General features: G+C 36.5%; 1 protein-coding gene across 12 annotated transcripts in view; it reads left to right on the top strand.

Moving 5' to 3' along the window:
• Nucleotides 1–21,974, top strand: part of CEP170 (centrosomal protein 170) — a 144,797-nt gene that overhangs the window by 111,229 nt on the left and 11,594 nt on the right. For 6 of the 12 annotated variants that reach the window (XM_070501383.1, XM_070501378.1, XM_070501380.1 and 3 more), the window contains 3 exons: nt 15,562–15,739; nt 17,741–17,911; nt 21,453–21,541. In XM_070501383.1, coding sequence (XP_070357484.1) covers nt 15,562–15,739; nt 17,741–17,911; nt 21,453–21,541 — 438 coding nt within the window. The remainder of the gene's footprint in view (nt 1–15,561; nt 15,740–17,740; nt 17,912–21,452; nt 21,542–21,974) is intronic. The other 6 variants (XM_014847793.3, XM_070501379.1, XM_070501381.1 and 3 more) reach the window with 2 other exon arrangements.

The raw sequence follows: 21,974 nt of genomic DNA, 5'->3' as shown, positions 1-21,974 counted from the left end.
TTAGCTTCTACTTGATTTGTACTAATAGTCCAAGAAATGCAGTATACAGATACCTGTGAACTTAGTTTTGTCAGTACTATTATGCTCTGCATTCTTTTTCATTTTGTATTTTTAATGCCAGTGCTACTAACATATTGTACAATTAATTTATTTGGGTTATCCCCCCTTTTCTTATTTCTGGTAGAGATGCCGATGAGTTAATATAATTTTTGAAAGGTAGTATCAGCTCCACATAATTAAGAATTGTGCAGCAGTTTTTGATTGCTTTCCTTTGACCTTCCAGAGGGGCAACAGTGTACTTATTAGAGATAGCTGCTGATGTTCTCTGGGGAGCGTTAGAGTAGCAGATACTTACTCACACTTTACGGTTTCATTAAGGACAGTTCCTTCAACCCTTTAATAATTGCATCAAAATAGAATTTTGAATATGAAATAAATGTATTATAGCCTTTATATTATATAATAAAAAGTAAAATTCATGCTGCAAATGTGGTTTTTAATTGATAACTTATTGTGGTTGTTGAAGAGAGGCTATACTCAAACAGATGCTATAGTAGTTAAAATATTTTTTTAAGTTGGTATTAAATTTTACTGCAGTATACTATATGTTACCTAAACATTTTCACTGTATACATACTAAAATTATTTCTACCTTTAGTTTAAGACCCTAATCTTCAAGTTTTATACTTGGCAACATTATTAAAGAACTTGTGTATAATAAGTCCATAGATACTTCCAGAAAGAAGCAAACTTTTATCATAATTTAATGATGTTTATCTTTTTCCTTTTCTTCACTCCATTGACTTCTCTGAATTGTATTTTTTCTGGCTTATTAGTTTAATGTAATGTTCGGGGATTTTTTTGTGTTTAATGATTATTTGTTTGTAATTGCTTTTAATTGCTTATCATTCTGAGAAAACATGCCCTTCTAATCTCATTGTGCTGCTTAAACATTTTTGTTTTACCATATAAATAGCATTTTTATAAGAATACTTTCTGAAGCATTGTAAACCAGTTCTAGTTAGAGGAAGGATGTGCGTGTGCTTTGGGACCCATGAATTATTATGGGCCCATAGAATGCCTGTAGCAAGAGAATCTTGTCACATTTTTAATTCTTGTGGGCACAGCTGGCAACAGCAGGCTGTGCTCGTGGCTCCTCATTCTCCCTCTGCCCATGGAGGAGGTGTCCTGCTGCGCAAGCTCCCACAGTACCTGAGGGACCTAGAGGCGCGTCTGCTTCCTCGTAGAAGCCCTCCACCCCAAACTAGAAGGGCTGAACACCTTCTTCTGGACCAAACCCACTTCCCTGTCCCCAGACAGAAAAGAGTTGTACTGCAGAGGGGAAAGTGAGGAGGAACTGTGTGCTACGTTTTCACTTGGTTCCATTTTGTTATTATTGCATTTCATTGCTCTTGTCTGTGTGGACTTTATGATCTGTAGCAAGACAGGAAAGCTGGGCCATTTAACCTCTAATGATTTTATGCCTTTCCCCTGTCGTTTGTCAGTAGCACTGTGCTAATAAAACTTGCCTTTGGGATTTTAATTTTTCAGCCATATATCTCAAAGCCAGAGAAGGTATTTTTGTGTTTTTTAAGTAATGAAAACTAGAGGGGTGGGGAAGAAGAATAGAAAGTATGGAAGGAAAGAAATAGGACATTGGTAAGTTTGCTTAATGTGAGAAAATTTATTTTCAAATAACTATGAATCACAAACCATGTAGAAAGTGAGAAATAGTTTTATTTTTTTAAATGACTACCACTGTTACTCAAAACTCACATGCTGAGAGCAATACTTACTGATGAGTAGTAGGTAAAGATACTTTTATTTGAAAAATGTAACAGTGACCTCAATTTATTACAAAATGTTTTATGCTTTGGCTTATTCTTCTTTTTTGAGAATTTAGGGCTGTACCACTTAACCAGCCCTTTGTAAATCTGCACATAGTAATTGTTTGCCTGCATTTAAACTTAAAGCATGAAAACAAGGTCCATTCAGAATATAAAGTATATAAGCAAAATATAGTATAATTGGTCTTTCAATGGAAAGAGGAAACTTTTTTCCAGGTACCCCTGATACATGTGCTTTTGGTAGTTCCTGCCTCAGTTTCCCTATTATAATGTAGACACAGATTTCCTTCCAGTGGGAATTTAATAGATTATACTGGTTTTAAGAATTTTAGGGTAAACAAAGCTATAAGACCACCTTTGCAGATGACCAAATAAAATACGTTTAATTTAAAAATTGTACCGGAAGATTGTACAATTCCCATGTGAATTAGAAGGCACTTAAAGGTATTTCAGTGTTTTAGATTCACTACTGCACATACTGCTGTAACGTGGAATTGTTTTAAGAGACAGTTCTAGTTAACAGAACATTTTGTTTCAAGGCTTAACAACCAGTTCATTATGGATGTGTTGTGCAAGAGGTTTAAATGATAAAAGCTGTGTCATGTTTTATCCTAATGGTGACTGAAAATATTATTTGCAAAGGTGGTACCCTCTTGCTGTATACACCTCTGCAGTTCTGTTGTGGATCAAATTTACATATGCATAAGTTTTTTATATATGTTGTGTATATACATATAGTCCCCATCCACTCAACAAAGAATTCTAAAGCAGCTCATATGAGCATAACATAGTGTTTAGCCTGAGTGGACTATGAAGATGACTTAGACGTAGATGTCCTCAGAGAGTTCAGAGTCAAAGGTAGGAAGCAAAGTATGTATAACTGATAGAAGGCAGAGTGATATAAGAGGTTTAAAAAAGTGTGAAGTTTTGCTCAAGTATAGGATATGAAGATACATAGATAATGGTTGACCAAATGGAAGATAGCACAAATCCAGCTAAATAACAGGAGACTTTGAATGCCAGCTAAGGAGTGCACATACTATTTTATATCCTCTGAAGCTTTGAAGACTTTTTAACAGGAAGCTAATTTCAGATCTATATTAAAGGAAGCTAACTCTGAAGGCATTGTGTAGAGTTGTTTGAGAGAGAAGAGAGCCTAGAGATAGTGACCTATTCCAAAAGTTAACATGGGAGGTATTGAAGACCTGAGCTACGATAGTGTTAGTGAGAATGAATGAATGAGTATGAGATATAGAGGTGTAACAATTGACAGCATTTGATGATTACCAGATGGTAAGGCAGAATTTAAAATGATCCCATGATGGTTCAAATGGAATATAGGAAAGAGTATGGAACATAAAAGGCAAGGAGAAAGAACATAAGCTCTATTTTGGACATATTAACTTTAAGGTACTTATGGAACAGCCATGGGAAGCAGTCTAGCAGACAGTTGAACTATGGCTCTGAGGCATAGGAAGCTGATGAGAGCTAGAATCATAGTTGTGGAAGTCACACAAAAAGAAAATACTGGAATCTGTGGTAGTAGATGGTATTGCCGGGAAATGGTGAGTGAACTGAGAATACTGCTGAACTCTGAGGAATAACCTAAATTATAAAGTTGCCATAATTGTAGTATAGCCAAATGGTCAAGAGCATGGAGTCTGGAATCAGACCTAGATTCAAACCCAACTCTACCACAAGGTCTGTGTGACCCTGGACAAGTTAAATAAGTGTGCTCTGGAGATCTTATGTGTAAAGTGGACATAATACTACCACCTTGAGAGAGTTGACAGACTGATGCACGTACATAACCCAGTGCGTGACGTGTAGTAAACTATCAGTAAATGCTAGTTGTGTTTAAGTGGAGCCGAGAAAACAGTGGGGAGGGTGTGTGTGTACTCAATATATACTCAAGCAGGATTATATTTAGAACTTTATCGTGACCTTCCAGTTTTCTCTACGTCTTATAATGAGACTCTAGATATAACTGGAATTTCAGAATCAACATTAAATTCTTATAATTTATAAAATAGTCTTACCCTGTTTGCACCTAAGAATCTCAACCAAGGTTTTGTTCAAATTTTTAATCCAAAAACAGTTATTTTAAAATGTCCTTTTGTCCTGACAGCAGTAACACTAGTATACAAGTGATCTGGTATTTTTAGTATTGAAAGGATTATTAAATAGATATGTCACAGAACACCCACCAGTCCTGTTCCCTGATTTGACTGACCCCAATGTAAAGTCATCTGACATTTCAAGACAGGAGGAAAAAGGCTTTTATTATTATTAAATCTTTTACACATAATATTTTTTCATAAAAGTTCAAATAAAAAGAATACTGATTAAATATATTTAAAACATTTTAAAATAGAACTATCATTTATATTTTTTAAGCCTAAAGTATTTTCAGTTAAAATTATGAATGTATGGTAATCTTAATAGTAAAAAACCAAATTACTTGTACTTTTAATACATTAATAAAAGCTTTTTTGTTTTGTTTTTTTGGAAGAGCCGGTTTAATTTAGTAGCCAGAATTAAGTGGTGTATGTTTTCTTATGGTCTATAAAGTAAGGTAATGAAACATATCTATGCATTGCAGTCTTGGTTTTAAAACGTCTTTTAATTGCACTGTAATTAAAGGACAATGTAATTGAGGGAGTGGATGGAGGTGAGCTTTGATAACACTAAAGTATTTTTTGTTTGGAGAAAAGACTATGGAGATAAGAATTACTTTATCAAGGAACCGGATATATCTGCTCAATAGTTTTAAGACCTAATTTATTGGCTCAAAATAGCTAAAGTCTAGGCTCAGCCTGTTTTCTTCTGTTGGGCTAGGCCAGATCCAGACAGCAAGAGTGGTATTACACCATCTACCCACAAGTTCAAATGACAGTTATTCTTCAGTTTCTTTTTAGTTTTCCCACATTTCCTAGAACTTGACTATGCCTTCATCATATTCTCTGGCTGGGGTACCTCCAACTACCTCTTTCGGTTCATGTTTGTTGAATAAGGACAGTGCTTTCCTGTCAGATAACGTCAGCCCATCTTTTTCCTTCAACTGGCAAATTTTGTGTCTTTGGTGGAAATGTCATGGCTTTTTGGTTTGTTTTGGTTTAGTTTTTAATATTACTCATTCATTTAGGAAATGTTTATTGAGAGCCAACAGTGTGTGTTAGGACCTTCAAAGTTATCTTCTTACCATTATCTCTTTATTAATGGCTTGCTGAATTATTTGAAGCATATTCAGAAGCCTAATTTTAAGACTCTTCTTAACATTTAGCCAAATATAGCTTATCCGTAGTGCTAAGCTAGCATTTGAACTTAGTTTCATTGACAGTGATGGGAGGTAGCTTTTTTTTTTTTTAATAATTAGATCTCTACCTCTTTTGATGGCCAGAAATAGAAACTTTATTCCTGTATTTGGGCCACTCATTAAATTGCTTTGGCTGCCCGAGAGAAGCCACTACTTTCAACTCATTGCTTTCCCACCCTAAGCCAGTTTTTTGTGGCTCAGAATACTTATTTCTCCCAATTTTCCCTGCTTTCATTGTGTTCACAAGAGATGTGATTTGCCATAATTCTTTCATTAAAGTTTTGTGATACTGGATCAAAATGCCACCAAAATATTATAATTATAACTGACAGTTTCCACCAAAAGAAGAGGAAGAACTTTCTCTATCAGTAGGACAGTTTTCTGTGACCCTTCCTTACAGGCTATACTTAGGTCAAACATAGGAGTTAATGTTTTAAGCCTCTTGACAGCTTGACTTTTTTCTGATTCTTTATTATAGTGTCAAATTCAACATAAGCTTTTCTGGAATGACTCTTAATGTTTCTCCTTCTTAAGCTAATTTTATGTTTTATCACTCTTGTTATTTAAAAGCTAGACTAAATAATTTCTTAAAAGCTGAGTAAAGTTGTAATTAAAACCTCTTATCCAATGTAAAAGTAGTAGGAGGTAAGATTTGTTGTCACCAGTTCAATGTTAGGATTTTAAAGCTAGTATACACTTTACTAGTAGCTCATCACTTCCTTTTTTCCAGGAATATCAAATGTAACCTAATTCTAATGGTTTATATGTATATCCTTTGGAACTCTGCTTACATATAAAAACTTTTTAAAGTTAATATGCTATTAAACAGATAAAGCAGGAAAGCAGTTGGTGACATCATCGTCATGGTGGAGTGAGTTCTTTCCTTAGACTCTCCCCCTTAAGATACAACGAAAAGAACCTTCATAAACCAACAGAGGACATTTACCTAACACAGTACACATCTGAGCAACCCATGCAGCCATACGTCTGAAGGTGCTGGAACCCCTAGGAGGCAGTGGAAGGAGGTAAGAGGATCTCCTCTCCCTCCCCCAGTGGCAGCAACTGAGGGTGCAGACTGTGCACCGCTCTGAGAGGAGAGGGGCAGGGACAGCCCTCTGCGGGAATGCCTTCACTCTCCACGTTTCCTCCCAGCCCGTGGGAAAGCTGCACAGTGAGGAAGCTAAGCAATCAGGGGGATTTTCACCAAGCCAAGCAGCCAGGAGGGCAGATAGCAGGGCAGAGTGGGAGTGCCCCAAGATTGCATGCGTGCAAGAAAGTTCCCCTTCCCCCAGCCTGATGCACCAGCTCAGCCAGTCAGCCAGAGCAAGAGACCCATGCCAGAGTGCCTGTGCATACACCTGTAGAGCAGTGGTGACCAGCAGGCAAACGCAGACAGGCTCCATCAGCACAGCTTCACTTCCACAGGACAGGCACAGCTGCCAGGGACTGCAGCAGGTTCAGATTACACAACTCCTGCCCCTGCTGCAGTGGTGGCAGGTGGAATTTGTGACCAGATACTACCACTATGCAAAGGCACAAATCCACCCCATCAAATAGTATGAAGAAGTGTATTAATACTCCAGACCAGAGGGAAAATTACAAGCACGCAGAAATCAATCCTGAAGGTATAGAAATTTACAATCTAAATGACAGAGAATTCAAAATAGCTATCATAAAAAACTCAACAAGTTACAAGAAAACTGAGAAAGTTCAGTGAAATCAGGAATACAATTAATGAACAGAGGAAATTAATCATAAAAGAGAGTGAAACCATTAAAAAAATCAGAAATGTTGGCGATGAAAAATACAATGAATGAGATAAAGAAAAATCTGGAGTCCTTAAATAACAGAGCTGATATTACGGAGGACAGAATTAGGAGTTTCGAGGACAGAAATATAGAAATGCTGCAGATGGAGGAGGAGAGAGAACTCAGACTAAAAAGAAATGAAGAAACTCTCTGAGAAATATCTGACTCAATTAGGAAATGCAACATAAGGATTATAGGTATTCCAGAGGGAGAAGAGAGGGAGAATGGAGCAAAATAACAGCTGAGAACTTCCTGAACCTGGGAAAGGATCTGGAATTACAAGTAAAAGAAGCTAATAGAACCCCCAATTACATCAGTGTAAAAAGACCTTCTCCAAGGCATATATTAGTGAAACTGGTAAAAGTGAATGACAAAGGAAGAATATTAAGGGCAGCAAGAAAGAAGAAAATAATCTACAAAGGAACCCCTATCAGGCTTTCAGCAGATTTCTAAGCAGAAACCTTACATGTTAGGAGAGAGTAGAATGATATATTCAAAAAGTTCACACATTCCACTTCGGTGACTGGGGTTTCCTGGTTTGGATCCCTGGTGTGGACCTATGTACCGCTTATCAAGCCATGTTGTGGCAGGCGTCCCACATAGAGAATAGAGGAAGATGGGCACACATGTTAGCTCAGGGGCAATCTTCCTCAGCAAAAAGAGGAAGATCAGCAGTGGATGTCAGCAAAGGGCTAATCTTCCTCAAAAAAAAAAAATTTTCTGAAAAACAAAAATTTTCAGCCAAGAATACTCTATCCAGCAAAAATATCCTCCAGATATGGTGGAGAAATAAAAACTTTCCCAGATAAACAAAAGCTAAGGGAGTTCATCGCCAAAAGACTACTCCTACAAGACATGATCAAGGAGGCCCTCATACCTGAAAAACAAGAGAAGGAGTTACAAAGCCTTGAACAAGGAGCTAAATAGGCAGACAAAATCAGAAAATTGCAGCTCCCCATCAGAACAGTTTGGCAAACAATTATAACATTAAAGATAAAGAGAAGGAAAACATCAAAAATACCTATAATCACTTCATTTTAACCACAAACTCATGACACAAAATGGAATAAATTGTGACAACAATAACTTCGATGGGGAAGAGGAAAGGGATGGAACCTGCTTAGACTAAGGAAATAAGAGGTTGTCAGAAAATGGACTATCTCATCTCTGAGATCTTTTATACAAACCGCATGATAACCACTAAACAAAAAATCGGAACAGAGATACAAATGATAAAGAGAAAACCATCATAGAAAATCACCAAACTGAATTGGCAGTCTGAAATATACAGGACGAGAAACAAGGGAAATACAGAACAACCAGAAAACAAGTGATAAAATGGCAGCATTAATCCCTCATATATCAGCTCCTTAATCACTCTAAATGTAAATGGATTGAATTCTCCAATCAAAAGATACAGAGTGGTGGGATGGATTAAAAATCAGGACCCAACAATATACTGCCTCCCGGAAACACATCTCAGCTCTAAAGACAAACACAGGCTCAAAGTGAAAGGATGGAAGATGATACTCCAAGCTAATGGCAAACAAAAGAAAGCAGGTGTTGCCATACTTGTATCACACAAAGTAGACTTCAAGATAAAAAAGGCAATGAGAGACAAAGAGGGCAGTATATAATGATAAAAGGGACTCTCCACCAAGAAGACATACCACTTATATATATGCACCCAACACAGGAGCTCCAGAGTACATAAAGAACTATTAACAACCTAAAAGCAGATATTAACAGCACAATAATAGTAGGGAACCTTAACACCCCACTTACATCAATGAATAGATCATCCAGACAGAAAGTCAACAAGGAAATAGTGGAATTAAGTGGAAAACTAGACCAGATGGACTTAATAGACATATGTAGAAGATTCCATCCAAAAACAGCAGCATACACATTCTTCTCAAATGCATGTGGAACATTCTCAAAGATAGACCATGTGATGGGAAACAAGGCAAGCCTCAATAAATTTAACAAGACTGAAATCATATCAAGCATCTTTTCCAACCATAATGCTGTGAAATGGGAAATCAAGTACAAGAAGAAAGCTGGGAAAGGGATAAAGATGTGGAAACTAAACAACATGCTACTGAACAACCAGTGGATCATTCAAGAAATTAAAGGAGGAATCAGAAAATATCTGGAGACAAATGAAAATGAAAATACACCATACCAACTCATATGGGATGTAGCAAAACTAGTCCTAAGAAGGAAATTCATCGCAATACAGGCCCACCTGAACAAACAAGAAAAATCTCAAATAGGCAATCGTAAACTGCACCTAACAAAACTAGAAAAAGAAGAACAAAACCCAAAGTCGGCAGAAGGAGGAAATAGTAAAAATTGGAGCAGAAATAAATTAAATTGAAACCCAAAAAAACCCAGTAGAAATGGTCGATGAAACTAATAGCTAGTTCTTTGACAAGTTAAACAAAATTGACAAACCCTTAGACTCACTAAGAAAAAAAGAGAAGTCTCAAATAAAATTAGAAATGAAACAGGAGAAGTTACAGTGGATACCACAGAAATAGAACAGATTATAAGAGAATACTCTCAAAAACTATATGCCAACAAATTGGATAATCTAGACGAAATGGGTAAATTCTTAGAAGCATACAACCTCCCAAAATTGAATCAAGAAGAAATAGAGAATCTGAATAGACCCATCACAAGAGATTGAAACAATAATCAAAAACTTCCCAAAAACTAAAAGTCCAGGACCAGATGACTTCTCTGGAGAATTCTACCAAACATTCAAAAACAATTTAATACCTATCCTTTGTAGCCTATTCCAAAATATTGAAGAAGACAGAACACATCCTAACACATTTTACGAGGCCAACATCATGCTGATCCCAAAGCCAAAGACAACACAAAGAAGGAAAATTAAGGCAAATATCACTGATGAACATAGATGCAAAAATCCTCAACAAAATATTGGCAAGTTGAATACCGCAGTACATTAAAAGGATCATACAGCATGATCAAGTGGGATTTATGTCAAGGATGGAGGGATGGTTCAACATCTGCAAATAAATCAATGTGATACAGCACATTAACAAAATGAGGAATAAAAACCACGTGACCATCTCAATAGATACAGAGAAAGCATTTGACAAGATCCAATGTGCATTTTTTTTTCCCTTAAGAGGATTAGCCCTGAGCTAACATCCATGCCAGTCTTCCTCTACTTTATATATGGGTCACTGGCACAGTGTGGCTGATGAGTGGTGTAGATCCATGCCTGGGATCTGAACCCGGGCCACCGAAGCAGAACCTGCCGAACTTAACCACTACACCATGAGACTGGCCCCCTAACGTTTCTGAGAAAAACTCTCAATAAAATGGGTATAGACGGAAAGGAGCTCAACATAATAAAGGCCATATGTGACCAACAGCCAACGTTATACTCAATGAGGAAATACTGCAAACCATCCCTCTGAGAACAGAAAGAAGACAAGGATGCCCACTCTCCCCAGTCTTATTCAACAGTACTCGAGGTTTTGGCCAGAGAAATTAGGCAAGAAGAAGAAATAAAAGGAATCCAGATTGGAAAGGAAGAAATGGAACTCTTATTGTTTGCAGATGACGTGATTCTATATATAGATAACCCTGAAGAATCCATCAGAAAACTATTAGAAATAATCAACAACTATAGTAAAGTTGTGGTGTACTAAATCAACTTACAAAAATCAGTTGCATTTCTATACTCTAATAACAAACTAACAGAAAGAGAAGTCAGTAATACAATCCCATTTATAGTCATGACAAAAGAAAGAAAATGCCTAGGAATAAATTTAACCAAGGAAGTGAAAGACCTATACAAGGAAAACTGTAAGACATTATTGAAAGAAATTGATGATGACTTAAAGAAATGGAAAGATATTCCATGCACGTGGATTGGAAGAATAAATGTAGTTAAAATGTCCATACTACCTAAACCAATCTATAGATTCAAGACATTCCCAGTCAGAATCCCAGTGACATTCTTCACAGAAATAGAACAAAGAATCCTGAAATTCATATGGGGCAACAAAAGACCCCAAATAGCTAGAGGAATCCTGAGAAAAAAGAACAAAGCTGGAGGCATCAGAAATCCTGACTTCAAAATATACTACTAAGCCATATTGATCAAAACAGCATAGTACTAGCATAAAAATAGACACATGGGCTGGCCCCATGGCCGAGTGGTTAAGTTCACACGCTCTGCTTTGGTGGCCCAGGGTTTCGCCGGTTCAGATCCTGGGTGCGGACATGGCACCACTCATCAAGCCATGCTGAGGCAGCATCCCACATGCCACAACTAGAAGGACCCACAACTAAATACATACAGCTATGTACCAGGGGGCTTTGGGGGAGAAAATAAAAAGCCTAAAAAAACAAACAAACAATAAAAAAGAGACACACAGATCAGTGGAACAAAATTGAAAGCCCAGAGCCAAAAGCACAAATCTACCAACAGCTACTCTTTGACAAAAAGCTAAGAGCATACAATGGAGAAAGGAAAGGCTCTTCAATAAATGCTGTTGGGAAAACTAGACACCCACATGAGAAAAAATGAAAGTAGACCATTATCTTTTGCCAAACTCAAGAATTAACTCAAAATTGAGTAAAGACTTGAAAGTAAGTTGTGAAACCATAAAACTCCTAGAAGAAAATACAGGAAGTACAGTCTTTGACATCAGTCTTAGAAGGATCTTTTTGAATACCATGTCTACTTAGGCAAGAGAGACAAAAGAAAAAATAAACAAATGGGACTTCATCAGACCAAATAGCTTCTGCAAGGCAAAGGAAACCAGAGACAAACAGAAAGGCAACCCACCAATGGGGAGAAAATATTTCAAATCACATATCCTACAAGGGGTTAAGCTCCAAAATGTATAAAGAACTCTCACAACTCAACGGCAAAAAACAAACAACCCGATCAAAACATGAGCAGAGGATATGAACAGACGTTTTTTCAAAGAAGATATACAGATGGCAATAGGCACACAGAAAGATTTTTAACATCACTAATCATCAGGGAAATATGAATCAAAACTACATAGAGATATCAGCTTACAGCTGTTAGAATGGCTATAATCACCAAGACAAAAAATAGCAAGTGTTGGACAGGATGTGGAGAAAAGGGAACCCTCATCCACTGCTGGTGGGAGTGCAAACAGGTGCAGCCACTATGGAAAATGATATGAAGATTTCTCAAAAAATTAGAAATATCATATGACCCAGCTATTCAACTACTGGTTATTTATCCAAGGAACTTGAAATCAACTATTCAAAGAAATTTAGGCACCCCTGTGTTCGTTGCAGCATTATTCACAATAGCCAAGATGTGGAAGCAACCCAAGTGCCCATGACTGATGAATGGATAAAGAAGATGTGGAATACTACTCAGCTGTAAAAAATGACAACATTCTCCCACTCGGAACAACATGGATGGACCTTGAGGGTATGACGTTAAGCAAAATAAGCCAGACAGAGAAAGACAAACACCGTATGATTTCACTCATGTGCAAGATAAACAAACACATGGATGAAGAGAACAGATTAGTGGTTACCAGAGGGGAAGAGGGTTAGGGGGTGGGTATAAGGGTTAAAGGGGCTCATGTATATGGTGACTGGCAAATAGTAAGGTACAACTGAAATTTCACGATGTTATAAACTATTATGACCCCAATAAAAAAAAGATAAAGCAGATGTTATCCTCTTATAGTTAATTTAAAACCTAAAAGAGTGGTCGTGTCAGCAGTTTAAATCAATAAAATCTGATAGTTTCTTTCTGTTATGGTTATTAAATCACACTTGCAAATATTGCATGTTTAATAGGGCATGCATTTCACAGCAACTCTAATTTTCAATATTTCTTTTAAACATCCAGTATACCCAAAGCCTCTTTTTCATATCTTTTTCCCCCTGTATTCAACCCTTCACTGAAAGGAAACCTTTAATTGATTTAAATAAGAAAGTGATATTAACTGAAGTAGTTCACACAAGAAAATCATAAACTTCATAAAGTATGTCCTTCGTGTTATCCCACATTTTTACGCATAACGCATGTGTATTCCTGCAGAAGTTTTGCAATTGGATTGCTAGTGCTGACAGTCAGGAAGATAGAAAACTAGCACTGATGTTATAGAACTTAACTCTTAATCTGTATTTCCTTCCTTTGGGACTATTGTCCCCCCCAAAATGAAAATGAAATGAAATGTGAAAATTATCCATTGGTTTGTCAAATTTGAAGGTTTGGGTTTTTATCAGTATTGCAAAGGAAACAGTGGGCTTGCAAAACTCCAAATAAAGTGTATCATTTTAGAATTTCCTCCTCTTGTGGATTTGATAGGGATGGAAATTGAGAATAAGAACCTGGGTTATAAGATTATAGTTTACAGAAAGCAGAGGTACCAAAGATGTAGAGAAATACATTATTATAAAATACTCCAATAAATGTAATCTAGAAGCATTATGGAATTAATTTGTAAGCCTAGATTTAACAACCATATGAATAGATTCGTAGTCTGTATTGAGTCATAAATCTGCTATTTCTACTTGAAGATATTCATAACTTTGGTTTTTTCTTGATAATTTTATTTACCTTTTAGAATTCCTAATGCTGTTTTAGTAGATGCTGAGATTTTTAAGCAATGTGGATTTAAATTAACTTTTAATTTTAATTAATTAATAGCTCTATTATTGAGTCAAGTTTAAGATAGGAATTGCCATGCAAAGAAACAGCTGGCATATACACAACATACTGGTGCATTAAAAGAAAGCTTTTTAGGTGCTTATTGACTGAACAATGTATGTTGTATATACTTTGAGTTGTTCATTTTAATCCAATTTTTACTACATAACATGTTGAGATTGCTGTTGTCTGTGTTTTTTGTAATTAATTCGTACTGCTTTCTACAAATATCAGAAGCTTCATTGTATAGATGTCTGCATAGAAAACTTGAAAAAATAGATTTTTGGATAAGTTAATGCCTTTTGTTTTTAATCCCATTAAGCTTGGTTATTCTGTTTCTCATCCTGGTTCATTTATTTCAGGAAATTGCAAGAATTGAATATGTTGTCTAAGGGATCACTTTAAACCCCTTCTTAAAGTTGCATAAACTTTCACATGTACTTTTAAGAATGTTCTGTCCTTCCAAACCCTTCCCTGTGGATGTAGCCAAATTGAGTCCATGTGCGTAACTTAGAAGACTTTCAGGGCTCATCGAATTGAAATCTTTTTGAGAGAAACAGGATTGTCCATGGTAGATTTTGTAAGTTTCTCCCTCTTGAAGATAAAACAGCAGGGGCCGGCCCAGTGGCGCAGTGGTTAAGTGCGCACATTCCGCTTCAGCGGCCTGGGGTTCGCCGGTTCGGATCCTGCGTGCAGACCTCCACACCACGTGTCAAGTCGTGCCGTGGCGGACATCCCACACCTAAAGTAGAGGAAGATGGGCACAGATGTTAGCTCAGGGCTAATCTTCCTCAAAAAAAAAAAAAAAGCAGTAAAGGGAAAAATTCTGTTTTCTCTTTTGCTTATCACTGATAACAGTTACTTGGTTCTTCCATCAAAGCAGGTGAAAACACAGACAAATAGCTTTAGGGAAATGAGCTCTAAACCTGGGATCTGGCCCTGCCTTACCTACCTTTAATTTGGTGGTCATGAGCAAGCATTCAGCTTCTCTGAGACTGTGTCCTTATTCATAGTCGGTTAGATAAGTCATACCTCGCAGGACTTTGTGACCCTCAGGTGACATAATGTGTACTGTATGAAGTGCTAATGCGCTGTGCCCTATGTAAAGTGCCATGTTGGAGTTCCTCACCTGTGGATACCATAGGCCACTTTGGCTATCTGGAGAGGGTTATGAAGCTCTTCTTAGAATAATGTTTCTAAATGCATAGACATAAAATACTTAGAATTACGAATAAATGCAGTTAGATTGAAATACGGTTCTCAAAATATTTTTAAGTGGTACAGTAATATGGCTCTTTGTTAGCGCATCAGATGGACTGTTGTTGCTGTGGGCTTCATGGAACTTTGAAGCAGTGGTGACTGTAAATGTTTTGAGATACCTGTGACAACTACAATATGATTACTGTTGGTGACAAAAATCACCAGTATTGCTAATACCACTATTGTTTGTTGCTCGTATTTATAATCGAAAGAAATGCCAAGCTTCAGTCAGAGGTTAGTGAAAATAAAGTTGTAATTGTTTTTTCTCATTCAAGTTCATGGACTCCTTGAATTCTCTCCATAACCCCCAAGTTTAAGAACGCCTGTGATATATTAATCATGGTCATTAACATTAACAGTGTCTTTTAAAAGGTACAGCACTACTTCAGCGTGTTTAACATATTTTTCAAAGTGACAGCTTGTAGATTATTTGGAATTTAGTTTTATTAATTTTTGGAGTTAAAAGTTTAAAACTTTGAGTATCTAAATAGTTCATAGTGTTTCCAAGGAATCTTAAATTTTGGGTGCAAATATTCAATTAGATAAACAAGTTATGTAACTGATTCTATCATAAATCATTGTTTCTAGAGCTGTTGTTTAAAAGGGATTAAACTTCTTTTCTAAAATTATTACCAGGATCAGCCAAGATCTTGCGCTCATTGCTCGGGAAATCAACGATGTAGCAGGAGAGATAGATTCAGTGACGTCATCAGGCACTGCCCCTAGTACCACAGTAAGCACTGCTGCCACCACCCCTGGCTCTGCCATAGACACTAGAGAAGAGGTAGGAGATCTTCATGGAGAAATGCATAAGGTTCTTTCTTTTCTTTATTTCTTTTGCTTTTAGCTTTTTGCTTAGTTTATTTTAGTTACGTCCTCCCTCCCTGTTTGCATGATGCTCTGCATTTTCCAACTTTGCTTTAACAAATTTATGTTTTTGTAACTAAACAAGTAAAGGCTAACATTTGGTCTACTATTAGAAGCTATGAAATTATTCAGAATAAGCACTTTGCTAATTATTAGTGCATAGTTTGTCTTAAAATATGAAAATAAATGGTATCTCAAAAGCAAACCAAAATTTGATAAATGATTGTATAAAGTTTCTATAAAGTTTGGCTATGAAAACACTCCAATTAAAAAGGTATTTTCATAGCTAGTTAACTAGGAGATATCTCTAATAGCAAAGAAAGAGAAAAGTTCTACAGTTTTCACTACTTTAAAGAATTCTGTTGATAAATACACACATACATAAAGATACTTTGAAAATTGAAATATTATATATATATACACACACACAGAAATACATATACATTCAGTTTTGTAACATTCTTGTAAACTCTGGCATGTAAGTTAGCATATATAGGCTTGCTTTTCCAAAACCTGGGCTTCCTGCTCTCCAACTCCAGGGGGCACCATTTGCATAGCATTGCTCCAGAAGGTACCTTTAACATATAATATAAAATTAATGGTACTCTGGGCGTATTGGCTCTCTTGATCTCGTGCAGAAACGCAAGCAAAAGGTTGGCATTTGAAAAAATGAATTAAAGTTTTGCTGGGACAAAGCCACACTCATTTGTTTAGTTATGATCTGACTGTTTTGTGTTACAATGTCAGATTTGAGTAGTTGGAGAGAGATTGTATGGCTGCAGAGCCTAAAATCTTTATTCTGTGGCCCTTTACAGAAAAAAATTTGCCAGCCTCTAATACTGATGATTCCACTTCCTTAATTTTATAAAATAATGTTCTCAATAGTAGCCAAAAGTGGCTAGCCTTTTTGACAAATTTAGTTCTGGTAAACTATGCTAATAATATTTTCTTCAGTTGCTTTTTGTCATATTCTTTTTATAATCTAGTTCTTTACTGGTCATTTTTTGGTTGTTTTTTTCCCCTTCAAGTGTTGTCTAATTTAGTAAATGATGTTTCATCAATCTGTGTAGAGTTTTGTTACCACATGATCAAATGTAAGTGTATATAAAATCATCTTTATTGGTGAGAAACAAAAGGATCTTCTTGGTGGCAAGACATACACAATTCTTATGGTACATTTAAAATGATGAAGATGTTATTTTCTCAGCTGCCTAACTAAATTTTACCTAACATGATTCTACATTCACTCAGACGCAGTGAAGGTATTCAGACATTTCATTGAGTAGACTTCCATTTTTCCTTTCTGTTTTATTATACTAGAGTTTATTCCTTCTTCAGTAAACCTGAGTTACTTTGTATTGTATGTGTATAATTTGTACTGTAGATGGCACTATATCATTTTTCCTGGAATATGTAATTTCTGTAGCATTGCTAAAAGTTTACCTAAGTCCAAAATACTTATTTTATAGATTTAAAAATATTTTCCTTTTGTAAATTGAATTGGAATTTGCAATTTATGTATCTGTGAAGAAATTTGGCACCTGGATTTGGGGAGGAAACACAAGATAGGAAACTAAAAGAAAAAGAAACATTATTTTACACTGGTAAGGCAATGTGAGTAAAACAAACTCGTTGTCCATCTACATGGCTCAGCTTTTTCTATTAATGACCTGTTTTCCATTTGGAGGAAACCTTATCCATGGAAGAATCAAATTTAACATAGCTATATATTTTGGATTTTGAAAATAAAATCTATGTATGTGAACATCTATTTTATAAAACAGACATCTTTGAAGTGCTTATAAAAAGAGTAATTGGTTTATTGAAGATATCATGCTTCTGTTACTACCTGAGAATGGAATAACTTCTGTCTAATCATAAAAGTTTTAATGCCAGTATCTGTACTTTTCCAAATTATTCTCATAAGGGTTTGCTTTTGTCCTATTAGTTGGTTGATCGTGTTTTTGATGAAAGCCTCAACTTCCGAAAGATCCCTCCATTAGTTCATTCTAAAACACCAGAAGGAAACAACTGTCGGTCTGGTGATCCGAGACCTCAGCCAGCAGAGCCTCCTGATCACCTAACGATTACGAGGAGGAGAACCTGGAGCAGGGACGAAGTAAGTGAAGCAGAAACCTGAGCAGACGGCAGGGGAGGGCTGTTCATAGGAGGCAGGGAAGCAGGCGCTGGTCCTTCTGGGGGAGTGAAGTTCCATCCTGACATCGCGTCATCTATGAACCGTTAACTCCAAATGAGGATGAAAGCGAAACTTTTCAAATAGTTCATAAAATATAGATAAATATCTTTCAACATTGTAGTAGGGAATGATTTCTTAAAAGACACAGAAAATTTTGACTTTAAAATAAAAGATTGATAAGTTTGAGTATATTAAAGGACTTTTGCAAAACATACAGCCAACAAAGTGTTAGTGTACAGAACATATAGAGAACTCCTACCAATTAACTTAAAAAGGTAAAAACAGCCCAATAGAAAAATCTGCATAAAACATGAGTAACGTTTTGCTGAAAATACCTGAGGCCTACAAAATACGGAGAGACATTGGACTTCATGAGTGTTCAGAGAAATACATTTCAAGGCTACAGTGAGATTATCTTATACCCATTCAATTGGCAACAAATTAAACCGTCTTAAAATAATAAGTGTTGGAGAAGATATGGATACATAGGCTTTCTTATTGCTGCTGGTTGAAGTTAAATTGATGCAGTCACTTTGGAAAACAGTTTGACCTTACGATCTAGTGGTTTTACTGCTAGTATATACCCAAGAGAAACCCTTTCCCACTGACAACAGAAGCCATGCAAAAGAATATTTATGGTAGCACTGTGGACAATAACAAAAAACTGGAATCAATCTAAGTGTTTATACCAGCAGAAAAGTGAATGTATAAACTAGTATGTTCACAAATTGAGCAATTATAGAGCAATCAAAACAAATGAACCTCAGAAATATACAACAGTATGGATGAGTTTTAGGAATATAACATTAAATGAAAAAATAATTCTCAAAAGATTATATATAATGTGGTTCTCTCATCAGTTTTAAACAATGAAAATATATGCTTAGGACAGAAATAGATGTAACAAATTATAAGAAGATTAGAGCAAGGGAACGGTGAGTGGGGTTCAGGATGTTGTTTATCTTGGGTGGAAGGAGCCAAGGAGATGGGATGGAGGAATTTGTATGACTAGAAGTAGATTATATCAATTACCTGTTTCTTCATAACACACCACAAAAATCTCAGTGGCATGGAGCAAGAAACATTTATTTGTCACACACCTGTGGGTGAACTGGTGCTGCTCAGCTGGACAATTAAAAGTTGTAGGTTGGGTCCAGATTTGCCCCATGTGTCTGTCATATTGCTTGGACCATCTGGTTAGCTAGGGCTTGTTCTTGTCGTGGCTATATCGGAAACAAATGAGCAAGCCCCACCATGTGAGCACATTTCAAGTCTTTGCTGTGTCATGTCTGCTAATATCCCATTGGTGAAAGCAAGTCACATGACTGAGTCCAAAGGTATGGGGTAGAGAAGTGTGCTTAATGGAGACCATGGAGGGAGTAAATATTTTTGAACAACGTCTTTTCTGTCACATTGGTTATTGTTAAGTGCTAGCTTTTGTTTTGGATGGTAGATTCGAAGTGTTTCATACATTATTAAAGAGAAAGAAAGAAAAAGTGGCCCAAGTTGGACCAATGATGTGTGTCAGGAATCATGAATTATGATTAATTCTGTGTACTTGAGGACCAGTGTGGATATAAACTATTAAACTGTCATTTAAAAAAATAAATGTGGCAGTGAGAAATCAGGGAAAGAGAGGTTTATTGGAAAGGTTTGTGAAAAGTAGATGAAATGAGTTTGGGGGAAAAAATTAAGGATATAACAGACTTTATTCACCAAGAAAATGGTTATTTCAGATAGCACCATGGAGAGAGCTAATTGAGGGAGGACTTGCAGAGGTAGTCCAGGTCCAGGCCTCGGTGGTGGGGAGAAGGAAAATATGGAAAGGAACAGTTGACAAGAAGGGTTTGATCACAAGTTGGCATTTGTGGGTCTCTGGATTTAAGGAACAGGAGTTAAAAGTTAGTGTATAAGAATATGTATGTTTGCAGTTACTGAGTAGAAAAAAACTGCAAGCTGGAAAAGCATGCAGTCAGCTCCCTAGCTGCAACTGCAGTATGCTACATGCTTCTGCAGCACGCTTTCTCTGTCCTGGCCTGAGAGTTCATTTGGTGTTCTTGGTATCAGTAAAAGGTCCCATTCACTATTCATCTATACTCATTCTGTCCTGAGGGCTAGGAAGATAAATTCCTCTAAATATAAAACTGTGTAGAAGCTTATATTTTTAAAGAGAATGGAAACACCTAGTTATCCCAAGGTTGATATCAGAAAGCTTTTTAATACATTGTGACACTGAACTACACTTGATGGGGTAGAAAAATGGTATCCTTTTCTATGTTATAATCTTTCCTTAGACTGTCCTGCTCTTTCTCACTCCTTCCTGATTAATATATGTCTTCTGCTCTTATTTGGCTTGTTTCGCCAAAGCTCACAGAATACCGTTATACCTATTTAGCCTTTCTTTGTCTTTATGTTGCTTTTTACATCTCAAGTAACCTTTTCTCAATACTCCACTGAATTCAAATCCTTGTCATTCTCAAGTTCTCTTTTCCATGATGCTTTCCTTGTTTATGTCACCCCTCACTGAACTCTCTTTTGTTAGAATTTGTGCAACATGAATCACAAAATTTAGTACTTACGTTGTTTTTAATAAAATATTTAATAGTATTTCCTATATATTGCTATTATGTCCCGTCCCCCACTAGTCTGTAAAGCTTCTTAACATCGAAGGCCATATTTTGTTTTCAGCATTTTCTTACAGAGTCCAGATACAGTTCTGACAATATAATGAGCTGACTTGGAAACCCACATTTAGCCCCAAGTTCAGTCCTTTTTCTGGCGTTCTACACCAGCTATGTCGTTCATGATTTAGCCCTTGGCAAACCAGCTCACAGGTCAAATCCAGCCTGCCACCTCAAGAGAGTTGAGTAGTTGTGACAGAGACCGTATGGCCTGAAATCTTCCTTCTCTGGCCCTTTACAGAAGTTCGCCCACCCCTGGTTTTGCCCATGGATTTCAACTGGGGTGGTGCCAACTCCCATCATAAAAACTTACTTTGGGTAAATTTTTAAAAATTGTCTCTCCCGCTAGATTCTGCCCTGGAAAACAAGAATTGTAAACTTCTTGATCTCTATTCATATTATTTGGTGAAAGAACAGATGATAAATTTAGTATTCTAAATTATTTATATTTTTTCTTTTATGATAATTTGACTTGGAAGCATGAGAGACAGGAACGTGATAGTGATCGAAGATAGGACAATGTGGATTGTTTTTTGTAAGTGATATGACCAAAATAATACGGAAACTTGACAAGCTATTTAACAGGAACTCCTTTGTTGATGTTTATTTCTTTCTCAATTTAGTCACACATTACTCTAATTACATTTCTTCATTGATCTTTCATTAAAATTAGCATAAATACTAACCGCCCCTAAATATAGTGAGCTGTGACTAGTGTTCTTGGTGGTTATACAGTCCGCTGGTAATGTTTTAATGTCTCCTCTTGTCTTTGGATATTCCAGGTCATGGGAGATAACCTGCTGCTGTCATCCGTCTTTCAGTTCTCTAAGAAGATAAGACAGTCTATAGATAAGACAGCTGGGAAGATCAGGTACTGTTTTGTTCCTCAGACCTCCTTGCTTGTGTTGATAGTCACCTGTTCCGCGTCTTGCAAGCCTGCTTCCACAGCCATTCGGAAGCAGTGGTGCTGAGTCTTACAGCTGCCACTGCTAGATGCCTTCCTTTGTGGGTGTAAGTCATAGCCATATACTAGACAGCATGAAGGGGACAAGAAGAGAAACAAATGTCCCAGATAGTCAGCCCTTTATAATTGAGAGCTAACAGCTGTAATAACTTAGATTAATTTTATTAAAAACCAGAAACAGTTTACTCTTCCATAATATAATAGTAAATATTTTAAGTTAACAGACTTTTGAGGTCCTAACCTCAAACTTTAATCTAGTTTCATCTTCCTCATCAGTAAAAGGTACAGTATCTGTGCTCTCGTAAGACTCAGGAAATATATGTAAAAAGGCTTTAGATAG

Source organism: Equus asinus, chromosome 30, assembly GCF_041296235.1.
Source record: "Equus asinus isolate D_3611 breed Donkey chromosome 30, EquAss-T2T_v2, whole genome shotgun sequence".
NCBI classification, from domain to species: domain Eukaryota; kingdom Metazoa; phylum Chordata; class Mammalia; order Perissodactyla; family Equidae; genus Equus; species Equus asinus.
Note: the sequence above shows the minus strand (reverse complement) of the source record. Positions and strands in the feature narration are given on the sequence as shown.